This window comes from Lepisosteus platostomus, chromosome 9 (assembly GCF_059453375.1).
Source record: "Lepisosteus platostomus isolate fLepPlt1 chromosome 9, fLepPlt1.hap1, whole genome shotgun sequence".
Classification (NCBI taxonomy): Eukaryota; Metazoa; Chordata; class Actinopteri; order Semionotiformes; family Lepisosteidae; genus Lepisosteus; species Lepisosteus platostomus.
Genome location: NC_142619.1, coordinates 27,887,176 through 27,902,661, shown reverse-complemented (window position 1 = coordinate 27,902,661; position 15,486 = coordinate 27,887,176). Strand labels below are relative to the sequence as shown.

Sequence of the window (15,486 nt, the reverse complement as noted above, 5' to 3'; positions counted from 1 at the left end):
ATTTGACAGATTAAAACACAGAATACAGAAATGTCATAGAAATATAAAGTGAATAACGTATAGCAGTAGAGAAAAGATTAAATGTTTATCCCTCAGAAACTCTCCCGGTGATATCAAACTTATTTTCATTATCTGCTGCATTCTAGATGCTTTTTAGCTGTTTTAGTACCAGGGTAGAAGGCGCGAAACACTATACAATCAGATGAAATCTATCAATATTGCAATGGCCAAACTATTGTAGTCTTGGATTTTGGATTAGTTCCAGATGGACATTTACCTCAGTGATAATAATCTACCTCCCCTGACCTTGAAAGGATGAACAAAGCAGGGGAAAACAAGGTATTAGCCGGCACTATCACATCAACAGGGTCTGGACAAATCTACAAACTCAGACTTTCATTAGACTCTATCTTTAGACTTTGGTAATTTAATTTGCCAATGCAATTTGATAGAAAGAAGCATGTTAATGTTTCTGCCGCTCCTTTCCTAAACCACAGCCAATAAACCTGTTGTAATAAAAGTGTGTCTAAAAGCTTTGTTCCTGGGCTGACGACACTGACATCATTTCTATGGATTTATTGCTCCTGTAATATATGGGTCGCCACTGATATTAATAGGTATCATTTCCATAGAAAACCTAATGTATGGTATGGATGCACTTTTCATCTAGACATTTAGCATACAGTACTGTACATACAAGTTATTTTCTATTGTTGATAATGAACAAGGAACACAAAGTCACCCATCAGTTTCTGTGATGTAAAAGAGCAATTCTTTCATGAATGTACCATCATCACTGTGGATATGTTAACTGTCTCAATACAAACACGGATCTACTCGTGCTACAGTGAATATCAAATAGGTTGACTTGAATACTCTGAGACACTACATTAATTGAAACTGATTTTGTAGGCAATCACCAAATGAAAAAAACTGCATTATGTACTATGTACTAAAGTAAGTTCCCAATGTCGTCTGGGAACGCTGCTATCATTGCTTCATATTTACAGCAATTCCTGTATTTAACAAAGCATAAAGAACAGAATTTTCAGAATTTTAAAAAGAGCTCTACTACACCATTAACAGACTACATTTTACACCATTTAAATATTTCACTATTCCATGTTATTTTTTGCCCTTCTAACTAGAATAACTATACGTCTCACGGTAAATTAAAGGAGAGCTTTTAGAAGAAAGGGTCCAATGAATGGCTGATTTCAATACAGTTAATACAAGACTAATATTTGCTTCAGATGCCTCCCTGATTTTATTTGTAAGGCAAAAACATTCAGTGAATAATAAACTAATGTTCTTCCTGAGTGTCGAGACTCATTCTTCCTTGCTTCCCACCCCATCTTAACTACCCTCTTTTTTGCTCTCCCATGTTTTATTGCCTGCTGGTTTCCCTCCCTCCCTGACCTCTGTAGAAGGCTCCACAGCCCAAACATTGTGTCTCTTTTCTTTTCCTTTCAGCGTGGAATAAGCTTTTACCTGTTCCTGAACAATAAACTCATTCCCAATATGCAGCAGCTTCAGAATGTGATCCAAAATAAAACAAGTCTGAACATGATACAAATAAAAGAAAAAAGAAGGTGGCATACTGTACAGTATGTATCTGTTATTCACAGAGTCATATTTAAGAGCGATTTTTGTAAAAGTTAAGTGAAAGGGCAAACACAAGACCCGACGGGTCCTAGCAAAACCCATAAAATGAGGGGGTCAGGGTGCCCCTACTGTAGATTATTTGTCAAGAAATACAGAAAGAGTCAGAAGAATATGGGTTGTCAGTTGAGAGAAGACCGGTACAATGATATCTGACCAGCTAGAACAGGAGTTCCACATCCTGGCCATGGTGGACCTCACCTCTGTATGCTCCAAACACTTTGCACTATGGTTATGCCAAACACATATATGTCAAACGCAGTACAGTATATGGGAATGTACTGTATAAGTAAAATGACTGTTAAAAATGGCAACACATACCACTGATACCAAGTCTCTGGCAGAAACAGGAGAATTCTCAACTTGCAGGTCATGGTCTGTCTGAGCCAGCAAGTTGATGCTTTGGTCATGGGTATCTTCAGGAAATCTGCATTTCACAATCATGGAGGGGTGGACTTTGCTTATCCTGGCATACGAAGGTGAATGGAAGATGTTTGTTTGCCTGTTCACGTCCTCCAAGTCTGTCTTCTTGGTGCCTTCGGCATGCTGATAAACTATGACGGGCCTCACGGGCTTGTGCTGATGTATCGTCAGGAAATGGTCATGATCTCCAGAAAAGCCGCCTGAAAAGAAAGAAAATTGAAATTTGTTGAAATGTGACTTAGATTTTTACATTTCGGGATACTGTATGTTAGGAGCCCTGGGCGATACCTGCATAGTTTGTTTGCTCTCCTCATGATCTCTGCCCTGGAGGACACCCATGCAAACATGGGAGAACATACAAACTCCACAGAGATAGAACTGCAGGAATTGGAGCCAGGATCCTACTGTATCACCACAAGGCATGTATGCTAACCACTGGGCTACCATGCCACCTAGGATCAGTATCAAAAGATTAAAATTGGGAACATGTTCCAGACTTTTTCAATATTAAAAAAAAAATTAAACATCATCGTAGGCAATTAATTTCAGTAACAAAGTTGACTTTCTTCTGTAGGTTTGCTGGTAGTTAATCTCCAACATTGTCTTTCAGCTGCTTAGACCACTTGGCTTCTCTGTGACTTTGATTTATTACACACTTTTTCAATTAATTTGCGCAGCCTCAGGAGAGAAACAGATTCCACATTGCAGTGTACCGTCTTTTTAACTCTGTAGACGGACCATATGGTGAGCTCTTAAAAACATGTTCTGGAGAGCAACAATGTGTGTGCAGGTTCGCATTGCCATCCTTAGGCTTATGAAAAATCGTGGTGTCAAATATACCATTCAAATTAAAGAAATGAACAAATGTGGAAAAGGTGCAGTGCTGTCCTTCTATAGCCATTGGTGCATTTTCAACAACGACTTAGTCAGAATCGCTGTGATTCGGAGTCTAACCTGGCAGAGCATGGGTACAACGCAGGATACACCCTGGATGGGTTGCCTGTCCATTGCAGGGGACACTCACTGTCATACATGGGTCAGTTCTAAGAAACCAATTAGCATACAGCAGATAGCATGTTTGTAGGCTGTGGGAGGTAACCAGAGAACCCACTCAAAACCAACTGGCCATAACGAGAATATTAAGATGGACGTTTACTCTCTTTATACCCAAAACAATTAATGTTGTTAATTTTTCATCACTCAGAAGCCTTCATCAGGGCATACTGTACACACTCATTACATCTAACCCATTAAGATATTCTGTATGTAGGGAACATTTAATCAATGCTAACCGCAGCACTGCCTTACTGCTTAAGACTACGTATTTTCCAAATTAAGTTTTAGAAGTATATAAAGTATGTAGAGTATTATGAATGTAATCTGTAAACAAAAGCAAACCAGCCCATCTGGTTTATGTAAATGTTATCAATGTTTCTTTTCAATATACTGTATGTAGTATTTCCAAGTACTGGATTGGAGGTAGTGTTATTTTTATATTCTTTGGAACAAATATTCCAAAGAAAAACATATGCATATCTTTAAGGCAAGAAACGATTTAAAAGATAGATGTTCTGGATGAAAGAACTTTCATTGTGTAGGCGTGGAAAAATGTTCCATTCTTCACTTCAGAAGAACAACTACTGTACATGGTCAATAAATAAAACTGTAGATTTTCTTATTGCTGTCCTATGGTAATAAAACCTCTTTAATGGCATTTTAGGTCACTTTTATTGATTTTATAGATATTTGTTATCACATGTTAAATGGGTACATTCCGCAAAGCTTAATATGTGAAGCTGTTGGAGCTTTATTAAAATATTGATATCTTCTCCTCTTATCCTTTTGAAGTGACATTTAAGAAATATCACAAACCAGACATCATCAGGGTCTTTTGCTCAGATCCACTAATAAAAACCTTTTTTTTAATGCAAAGAGCTCTGCCTTTAGAAGCATTCTGTTTATCTGACCTCTTATCAGTTTCTGCAAAGAGCAGGGTGCCTTTGTAAACAAAACAAGATCTCTATGAGAGCTTTCTGTGGTATTTCTATTTAATTAACTCATTCATTTGGCCTACAGCCATGCAAGCTGGTCTTCCTTCGTATTGTGCACAGTAAAATAGAAGATTCAGAACTAGATCGTCACAGAACGATGTTTAAAAAAAATCCATTATCTGACTTCTAAGGTTACTTTCACAATACCAGTGTCAATCATGGAGACAGTACTATCAGAGCAAAAGAGACTGTCCATAACTATAAAGACATCATTCTTAAGTACGCCTTAAGACATGCCCCTTTACCCTCACATCAATGACAATGGAAATTTCTCAACACAGTTCAACTTACATTCAAAATGATTTAATTTACCTTCGCTTCATAGATTACAAATAATTGAGACAACCTAAAGGAAGATTACATTTTTTTTGCTTTAATTAATAATAACAAACTGCTTATTCAATATATACCCATTCCATTGATTTGTTTAATTCATAGGAATATGGCTAATCCACATTCCTCTTTAGGACTGTAGATATGGACAAGTCATCTAAACTTGTCTGGAATGTGCTATGCCATTCAACTATTGTTAATACCTTCATGGACTTTATTTTGGAAGATGTGAATCAGATGTTATGCAGGTTATGGGACCACATTACAGTGTCACGGAACTCTCCAAAACAATTTTTTTTCTGCCAGAATTTACCCTTTGTGAAATCTCTATCCTTTTAAAAAATAGTTAATTTGTTGTCCCTTCCTTGATGTGTGGAGTAGGATATCACAATGTACATCAAGGACTTAGAAAAAGGGATGCCATATGATGCATAAAATGTCTTTTGAAAGTAATTTAACACATCACTGCTTCAAATATAAATAAAGATGCGTATTCAGACAATACGATGCAGATAATCAAGTGTACTGTACGTACTTGCAGTATGTGTCTTGTTGCTCCCTGACAGGAAAGGATTACATGCTGACCTGAAATGAACACTGGTCTATAAACATACTGTACATCCTAAAGAAAGGCTTTCTCAGATCCAGCTGATTTAAACACTATTATTACCTTTGCCTTGTCTTTTCTTTGTGTATCATGATCTGGCGAAACCAAAAGCAAACCCATATTGATAAACATATTGTTCCCTGCTGCATTCTTTTTTTCAGAAATTGAGGAATGAACACTCTGGGAGACACTGCGACTGAATGAAGTTCGTTGGTCTCCATGAAAACATAAATCAAGAGGGCATTAAAACACAACAGATGCTTTTTATTCTAACACTCATTTGTTGAGTTTTTAATGCCATCATTAAATTTTATAAGGTTGTAAGATTTTTCTAAGAGACATTATTAAATGTTTGCTAAGACATTAATTTAAAGTATCACTGGTAGCAAAAGAAAGTATCACTGGTAGCAAAAGATTGTACGTAAAAGTATATTAAACTGGCAAGACATCATTTTGAGGACACACATATCTTGCACTAGCTAAGGTTAAAGACGAACGACTGATAAATGTTAAGACCCAATTTTAGTTTAAAGTTTCTGCAGATTAAAGGAAAACTAGATGTTAATCCTTTCTGAAGTGAAAGTGAGGAAAACATGACTTCTGACAAGTCCTATTTTCATATACTGTATATAAAAAGTGGAAACGTAGGGCCAATGAATACTGAGGTTAATTTGTTCTTGGAAATGTCCTAAAGATGAAATAACTGTCTCTGCAACATAATAGCTGCATTGTTGTTGTTGAGTGCCATCGAGTCAGTGTAAACTCATGGCGACCCTATGGATAGGTCCCCTGTCACTGTCCATGGAGTCTTCATGGCAGGATACGGAAGTAGATTACCAGACATTTCTTCCACACAGATACCACCAACACCCCCACCCCCCATACTGCTGCTGCCCAGTATGGGTTATTAGAGAACCTTGCGCCCGACGTGGGACACGAACCCACTACCCTGAGATTCTGTCTCATGCTCTACTAACAGAGCTAGTCAGGGAACACAATAGCTGCCTTACCTTTTGCAAATTATGCAGTACAGATTAAATGCACCTATTCTATTAAAGAACCACAGTGAAGCAACAAAACAAAAGACAAGAAGCACTTTCCAAAGGCACACATTTGTATTCTACATTCAGCATCTTGCATGGAAATAATAGCAAGTCCACATGACCTCTTGCCTGACACCCATGGGAGGGAGGTCAGACTCTGAAAACAAAACTTTTTTTTTTCTGCTGCTGACAATCAAACAACAGAATACACAATTGTCAAAACAGGCATGTTTGTGTCTCGGTAACAATCTAAGCAAAGTTTGCTTAGTAGTTTGTTTGGTCAGGCAGCTAAAAAAGAGGATTTGCGCTTTCAATGGTGCAGCAATGAAAAGGCTTTCTAAAGAGTCACAATACCTCTGTGTATTATGGCTCTGTGAGCTGCATCATATGCAAAGCCCAGTCATAATGCAGAGAATGCAGACTCAGATGAGAACTTGAACCGAGATAATAAATTATTTTCAGGCAACTGTAGTTATATTGATGATCTATCCTGCAAAAACGTACAGATAAGTTCAGATAGAAAATGTACAGATAGGAAGCAATAAACTGTAAGCATTTGGACACAGAACTATTTTAAAAAATGTGGCATTTCAATATTACAACATTTACTGTTTTAGTCATCCTTCCTTCCTATTCAAAGAAATAACAAGTGAAAAATTAACACCAAAGCCTGTAATAACAGTATACAAGGATACTTTCTGAGGGTATTTTACACATTTAATTTGAAACATTCCAGATTTTACATAACTGCATTTAACAATCATGTCCCTAAATTATTTTTCCATTAAGTATTTTAAATGTTTTGAGCTAATACTCATAGCTACATTCATGCTACCTTTATATGGTTCTGGCCTAGAGAGTTTTCTAATCCACTCTAATCATTAACCCATTATAGATTAATCCATATTAATCTATAATAACTAGTTTCCAGACATCAAGGACTTATTTTAAACTCAAACTGTTGGGTATGTTTTATGCACAATGCTACTGTACATTCCCTCTCATAAATGGTCGGATTTAGGAGAAGATCATAACCAAACATGTATGCCAACTGAAATAAAACTGTGACCTAAATATTAATATACTGTACTATGATATTAGAAATCCCGTTTGTGAGGATTATTTTACATAGGGATATAATATTACAACTGTGTACCATTTGTGAACAATATTATACTATTATACACTATTATAAAGAGGCTCAATGTAGATGTTTCCAATGTCACCAATTTCTGTTATTTTAATTATCATAGTGGTTTAACCTGATTTAGCTCCTACTATTTGTTTAAATATTTTAAGGATTGAATGCTGTACAAAAAAGGAAAAGGTTGCATTTTGTTTATTAAAAGCTGGGTTTGTTAACAGAAGGTACAGTGTATCCTCATACATTTTAAGGACGGACTAGAATTAGTCCATGTTGATAACAGAAACGGGGCATGAATTACATTAAATACACAGCAATCTAGTCTAACGAGGTGTTTATTCTTCGATATAGATAATGTACCCTAGTATTTAATCCTGCTTTCGATAATATACATTGTACCTAGGTAATAAGTGCTTGTTTTATTGATTTACTGATTGGTTGCCAGACCTACAAACACGGTACTTCTACTGAAATGACTGAATTGGAAACCTTTCTCCTTCTGAGGAAGCTGCTAAGCACGTTTTCTCCCCGGCGACAGTGCTGTGTACAGACGGTCGCTGGCCTTGGTTCTGAAATGCTCAACAACCACGGACTTGAACCGGATTGGAAATAAGGATTTGATTGGCAACTGCAATCACCATTACTATTAATCAAAATACGCAAACTGTGGCTTTCTTCCTGATGTGGCTTTAACACTGGGCGGGATATCCTTCATTTCGTCTCGAAATTACAAACCATATACTAAATCGTTAAAGCCAATTAAAATAAAAATAAATTAATGTAGACAGGTTGATTGATTCGCAATAAACAGATACACGAACACAGTTTCACACAAAACTTCAATTTCGTAAACCAATTCCTAAAATGTAAAAATTCACCGCCTCCGCGAATTCTGTATACCCTCAAAATGCGACAACAATCTGCAGGTATTTCAGCGCATGAATTGAAACTTCACTATTATTAATGCAAATGTTTTTCTATCAAGTAACACCTGCTTTAAATCACTGGGTTTTTTTTTTGCATTTGGTAAAATAACCAGTTTAAAATTGTGGTCGGAGATGAGATACCAATCAATAAGGTTGTACACACCACCTATATCCGAAATAAATGCCATATGCGAGCTCGCGGAAACACGATTAAATCTTTTACACCTTCGCGCGTTCTTAATTTTTAATACTTACCAACAGTCTTTAGTAGAAATAGCGCGTAAACAACAATCTGGAACTCGCTTCTTCCTTGCATATTTCTGAGCCGTTGAGTCGTCAAACGTTCACATTAAAAACAGCTTTCAGAATGGTTTACTTTTCCCAATTACAATAATACGGAATGGTACGATTGTAGTCCTACAGTAGGTACTCTCTAAAGAATTTTCCGGTTATCCTAGCGCAACAATATTTTGCAATGGCGATTCTGCTTTACATCAGTCATCTCAATTTACCGTAGCTGAGCTGGCGCAGTTACTTTGCGAGAGTAGCGGTGGAGAGCTGATGCATAATTAATATGGGTAGTCTTCCGATGACACCCATTCCAAGATTCCACCAAATTCAGCCTTCTTGGGGCTCGAGAGTGCAAACGTGTGATCTGTTCGTGTTATCTCGTTTTCAGGAATGCAATTTACGTGTACCAACATCGTGAGATTTCACTGACCTATTACTAGTAGTAGTTTCTCTTAAAGGGAAAAGAAATAAAAATATTGGCTCAGATTTCTTAAGACAAATATTTTTTTAAGAACTAAAACTAATCTTAAACTAATCGATTAAGTAAAATGCAGACAACTGGATATGTTTATTATTTTTTGGTAGCATGTTTAATTATATGCTCGGTACTAAACGGCATTTTATGTGAAAGCTATCGCTATATTGCATCTGAAAAAATAATCATCTTGCCTTACACCTTGAGCCTCCTGGTGGAGACTGGTTTGCTCTTCCAATAACCCTCTAAGGATTAAGCGGTTTTTGAAAATGGATGCTTAATAAATTATTAGCCGTGGATACGGTATAAAGTACTGTGTAATTTATTGTATATACACCTACAAGACATGTATATAGATGTATATATCCAGTCCAAATATTCAGTTTCATTATACAGATGGATATTAATGGGTTTCATATTAAATAATTAAACAATACTAAATAATGAATGACATTTTAATATTGCTGGTAATGGGTAAAGTTGTTGCTAAAGTTACTCTAATGGTTTAGGCATGGTATTAGTCTACTGTATTTTTTTACTGTATTTATCAGCTGGATCACAGTGAACCAAGGCTGGCTTATGGTCAATAATCAATATTTATGCGATGGTCCTGATAACCATGTCATTAATGGCAAGACCATTATTGAAAAGAATGAAATGGTGGTATTAGGTGAAAATGTTTTTTTTGTTAATAATTCAGCCTTCCTGTGGATTAATTACAATAGAATTCATAAATTGATAATGATGCACTGCCTCAGAATTCTAGGAAGACCTTTTTTTGCATTTGGACTCTGAAGCTTGACATTCATTTATTTGTATAGCAGAGGAGATACAGTACTTTTTTTGGTTTTCATGTTGTCTTTCAATTTGCACTTTGGGAATTCAGGGTAATATCTCTTTCAACCATGCCATAAGTAGCTAACTTTAAGAAATCATTAATATTCATAGAGGGCAAATTCTTACCCAAGTCTGAATATTACTGTACATCCACATTGAATTCCATCTGAATATTACGTCAGCATTGAATGATGTTCATTTGTTGTGTATGCATTTGTCCTGTGTCCATCCATCCATTTTCTAATCTCTTCTTCCTATTATGGGTCCCAGGAGATCCAGAGTCTATCCTGGCAAGGAGGCAGGGTAAACCCAGTCCATCATAGGGGAGACAGACCCAAACCTACACACTCACACCTAGTGACAATTTTCCCAGAACTCAATTAACCTACCAGTAGGTTTTTGGACTGCGGGAGGAAACCCACACAAACATACAGTACCAACTTCACACAGATAGCCTCCCAGGTCTGGACTTGAACCCACGGTCCCAGCGCTGTGAGACAGCAATGCTGACCACTGCACCACAATTCCACTTTGTCCTGCGTTACCATGGAATCTAATTGCCAATTTAATTTATAGATCTACTGTATCTCCAAGGTTAGACTCAGCAAATGTCAGATCAGAATGGCTATTAGCTATAACTCTCATGGGGTTAAGACCACTTCATTCCCAATATTGAAGACCAGCACCATCTACTCAATGTTCAGATCTGGTGGCAGAGCCACAGGTAACGAACAATGTATGAAATCTGAATTGTCTGAAAGGATTTGACAGTGTGTTATGAGCATTAATGGTGAATTAATAAAAGAGCTATTAAAAGTGGCACCTGTTTAATCTGTTCAATTAAAAGTGCAAATGTGAGAATATATGCAGTCTGTATTTCATTAATGAGAAGTATGGTGATGATTTGTAAACTGGTAATAGTGTTCTACTGTCAGTTTTATACAGGAAGGAATCTTATGTATTTAAGCCTGTATTTTCTTCACAATTCTACCTTTGTCTTTCATTGCTAAAGGTACAGAAAACCTTTAGTTACAGTACAGTATATCTCAGTATTTGGATGTAATATCATAGCAGTGGCTATGCTTACAGTTCTCTCACTTGGACAGGGGAAAATGGGAAGCAGCCGCTCTTAACTAAATGTTGTATTATTTAAGCAAGAACTAGTCCATCTCATTGAGCAATCAAGTATGACCCTCATTCTTTTTGCTATCACTCAAAACGCATGAACCACGGCTGTCTCACAACTGCTAAACCAAAGGGTGGAAAAAAATCATGATCATTCTTGCTGTTCTGTCATCTGCTTGACATCCTGCATCCTGTATTATTTCCCTTGTTAACGTTGCACTCAGAGCCAGGCGTGGGCTGTATCAGAATCTTGTCGTATTAGAATTAATCACACTAATATTCATAATATCCAAGTTGAATATTATGTCTAGAGTCAAATCAATAAAGCTTTACTATCTAATGAACTAAGAGTTCCCAGAGGCTGCAAGTATATTATGATCTTGAAAATCATTAATGTTAAAATAACCTCTAAATGTTGTAATTCTGAAAGGTGAACCATCTTCCCATTTTCCACTTCCTGGCTGAGGGCTGCAGGTTTGCTTCAAGAATTTGCCTGAATTTTGAATCATTCAATTCCCTTCTATCCTGACAAGTGCTCCAGTCCCACCTGAAGAGAAACACCCCCACAGCAGGATGCTGCCATCACCGTGCTTTACTGTAGGAATGGTGTTCTTTGGATGGTAAGATGTATTTGGGTTTTCACCAGACATACCTTTTGCATACTGGCCAAAAAAATTGAGGTGCTTTTAGGTCTTTAAGGTGCTTTTTAGCAAAACATAAACAAGACTTGATGTGGCTTTTTTCTTGGCACCCTCCCATACAAGCCAAATTTGTGGAGAGCTTGTGAAATTGCTGTCACATGCACACAATCACCAGCCTTTGCCATAAAGGCCTGTATCTCATTCAAAGTTGCCATCGGCCTCTTGGTAGCCTCTCTGAGCAGTCTCCTTCTTGCTCGGTCATCCAGTTTGGAGGGACGGCCTAAACTAGGCAAGGTCTGGGTGGTGCCATACGCCTTCCACTTCTTAATGATGGTCTTGACTGTGCTCCATGGGATACATAAAGCCTTTGAAACCGTTTTATACCCATCTCCTGACTTTCCACAACTTTATCTCAAAGTTTTTTCTGAAAGCACCTTTCCGCCCATAGTGGCTTCTTTGCTTTGAAATGCACTTCCAAGCAATGGAATCCTCTAGAAAATACTACTTTTATTCTGAACTAATCAAAATCACGACAATTGACCACAGGGAGCCAATTAGTTTGTTGTGTGATCTGTAAGGTGATTGGTTATACCTCAGAAGGTTTACAAAGGCAATTGTAAGGGGGGTGTTCACTTATCCAAACTGTCAGTTTTATACAGGAGGGAATCTTATGTATTTAAGGCTGTATTTTCTTCACAATTCTACCTTTGTCTTTCATTGCTAAAGGTACAGAAAACCTTTAGTTACAGTACAGTATATCTCAGTATTTGGATGTAATATCATAGCAGTTTGTTGTGTGATCTGTAAGGTGATTGGTTATACCTCAGAAGGTTTACAAATGCAATTGTAAGGGGGGTGTTCACTTATCCAAACTGTCAGTTTTATACAGGAGGGAATCTTATGTATTTAAGGCTGTATTCACTTATATAAGTGTTCACTTATCCAAACAAGGTATTTTACTGTTGTAAAATTAATTAATTTTCAGAATGTTTTAGAATGTTATTTTCACTTGGCTAATGTGGGTTACTGTGCATAAATAAAGATGGAACAAGCCTAATTTAGTTTGTTTTTATTTTCAGAGTGTCATACAACAAAAGGTACATATTTTGAAAGGGGGTGTTGACTTTCTATACTCACTGCAAATGAGTTGAATGGCCTCTTCTCGTTTATAACTGTTCTGATGTTTTCTACACTCTAATGAATCCTTTGGCGGGTTCGGGAGGTCTGGGGAAAAGCAGGTCTGAGATTTCTTTTGTGCCTCTTGGGCATAGAGGCAAGTGAGAATTAATGGAGAAACTAAAAGGTTTCATTGCATTATTTTTTATGTGCCAATGAAAAGGATTATGGCCTTGTTTTCACATTGCTCTTTTCATTGATGTTTATAATAGCATTTGCTGTTATAAAAATTCAGCTGCTACTGTATTAGTGTCCGTTATTAACGTGAAAAAGAAAGAAGGGGTATCATCCATATTCCCCACCCTTCACCCCGTTTCTTCAAATTTATGATTGCACCATATACCTATTACAATTGAGAGTGTTAGAGTGACCCCTAATGGGAAGAAGCAGAGATGCATCTATCTGTTGCATGACGAGTATCATTTTTCAAGACCAAGACCATTTTCATAATGTTGCAATGTAGCAGAGAGAGAATTCAATTTAATACTAGAAGAGAGATGATTATGATAGCATGAGGGAATAGACCAGTTTGTACCTCAGAATTAGAACAAACAGAAAAATAAAATGTAAGGTTTTTTTAAGTCAAAGGAGGCGCATTTAGCAAAAAAAGCAGAACAAAAAAAACATCAGAATAATGCTTTATAAACATGTCAAAAACTAAATCAGATACCTCTTTGGGGAGCTTTGGTAAAGGCTATAAAGTGTACAGGGCCATTCTCAGCATTACACTTATAAAACTATTTTAAATATTAAATGGTTTGTATTAACCGTTTCTTTGCAGATATTGAGGTGCTTTTGGGGGTCGTTATCTTGTTGGTTTTGGGCCACAATGTCCTGGTAATGTTCCGTTCTGCATCTGCATTGTACTTTTGACACCAAACTCACTGTTAGCATGAGTAGCCGAGGTACAATACTCTATTTTTGTCTCATCTGACCATAGCACTCGGTTCCAATCTAAGTGCCAATGCTGTTTAGCAAACTCCAGGAGCTTACATATTGCTTTCTCTCAATTTTTTTCTTTAAAAAAATTCTTAAATCCTAATATAGTTTACTTACTGTATGTGTTCTACCAGACAAGTTCAGCACTGTTTCAGTGGTTTTAAAATTCTTAACTATTGCTCGAATAGTGGTAAGTGGTATACTTCCTATTTTAGTTCAGGTGGGTAGCTGCGTCAGCATGCGTCGGCTGCAAAGGAACAAGTACCAGGGTTATTCCATGCTGAAAAGAGAAGAAAGAAAACACAACATTTCGGCTGTGGAGCCTTCTTTGTGTGTGACACCCCTTAGAAGTGTGACACCCGAAGAAGGGTCTACAGCTGAAACATTTTCTCTCTTCTCTTTTCAGCATGGAATAAACCTATAACTTACTATTTTATTTTATATGCTGATTTGTGAAGGTCAACAACCATTCGCCTCTTTTCATTTGTGAGTTATTTTCCTTTGCCTATGTTATTGGATGATGTAAATAAAGGAATTTGTATGTGTTACTTAATTTCTATACCCCAGTGAAACAGGAAGCCATGAAAGACCACAATATAGTTCCTTAAGTCTGAGATGAACATGAAAAGGTAATGTTAACGCAGAATTTATTTTGATTGTATTTATAAAAATCTTTAGGGGTGCCAATAGTTTTGACACCTATGTTTATGAGAAATAAAATTATTATTTAACAAAAAACTTTATCTCAGTGCAATTGCATTAGAACACAAGAATATAGATTTTCATATTTCTGAACATACAGTAAACCACAAGGTTATAGTGTCATTTATTTTATATAACGTTTTTCACATTTTTATCAAGGGTGTCAATACAGGTGACTGTACATTTTGTTAATTACACTTTTATCGAACAGTTTTATATAACACAATATTGGCTTTGAGTGTATGTACAATCTAATTTTAGCATATATTTTAATTGAGCTGTCTCGTACAATGTTAGATATACAGTATAATTCTATTGTCAGCCCAGAAGGCATAGAACACCTCTTAAGGTATTATGTTTACACTAGCTGTTCCAGACAGCACACTCAGATAGCACACTAAAAGCAGAAATGTTTAGATTAAAAATGAATGATCCACTTAAAATTTAATATTTTTTATTGTGATGCACATCTTCCCTTAATGCACAGAATCCCCTGGGTAACTAGAGTGAAATCGATGAATAGATTTTGTGTAATATAAATGCCATTTGGGTTCATGTTCCTCACTGTGGTACATTTGAGACAGATTAGCAGCTCCTCATAAAATTAGGCTTGGTCCATCTCCTAAAAACTCTGGTTAATAACATTTCAGGCTCCTTTCTCATATTTATGCAAGTTCAATTAGCTTAAAATACAATATATCCAAGTGAGTTTAACTCAGTGGAGGTATTTCTGCTGTTTGTATATAACTTAATGAACATAAAACCCTTTTACTGTATGTCTTGCTTTAGCAGTTAGAAAATAAAACAATTAAAATTACTTTTTTTATTTAAAAAAAGGTTTTACATTAAATTATCCAATTTACATTTTAGTTACATTTTTGTGTATGTTTATTTCTAATTTCCATTCACATGTGCATCGCACATAGTCTTTGATCAGCTGTAAACAAAAAGCATTTGTTCATTATTCTTCCAAAAGTGGGTAGCATGTTCTACACTTCAGTCTAATTATACTGTATATATAAAGTAAAACTAAAACATTCTCACATTGCTTATGATCTTCAAAGCAAAGTCAGTCCTGTACTCACGATATCATGTTAAGTAAATATTAATG

At 36.4% G+C, this 15,486-nt stretch overlaps 1 protein-coding gene across 1 annotated transcript in view; it reads right to left on the bottom strand.

The window, feature by feature from the left end:
- The window catches only part of ptprr (protein tyrosine phosphatase receptor type R), a 91,812-nt gene extending 82,835 nt beyond the window's left edge, over positions 1 to 8,977 (bottom strand). Inside the window, exons 1-2 of the mRNA XM_088644556.1 lie at positions 8,445 to 8,977; positions 1,984 to 2,285 (exon numbers count right to left, since the gene is read on the bottom strand). Of these exons, the coding sequence (XP_088500682.1) occupies positions 1,984 to 2,285; positions 8,445 to 8,505 (363 nt within the window). The 5' untranslated portion in view covers positions 8,506 to 8,977. The remainder of the gene's footprint in view (positions 1 to 1,983; positions 2,286 to 8,444) is intronic.
- Between the last annotated feature and the right edge of the window lie 6,509 nt (positions 8,978 to 15,486).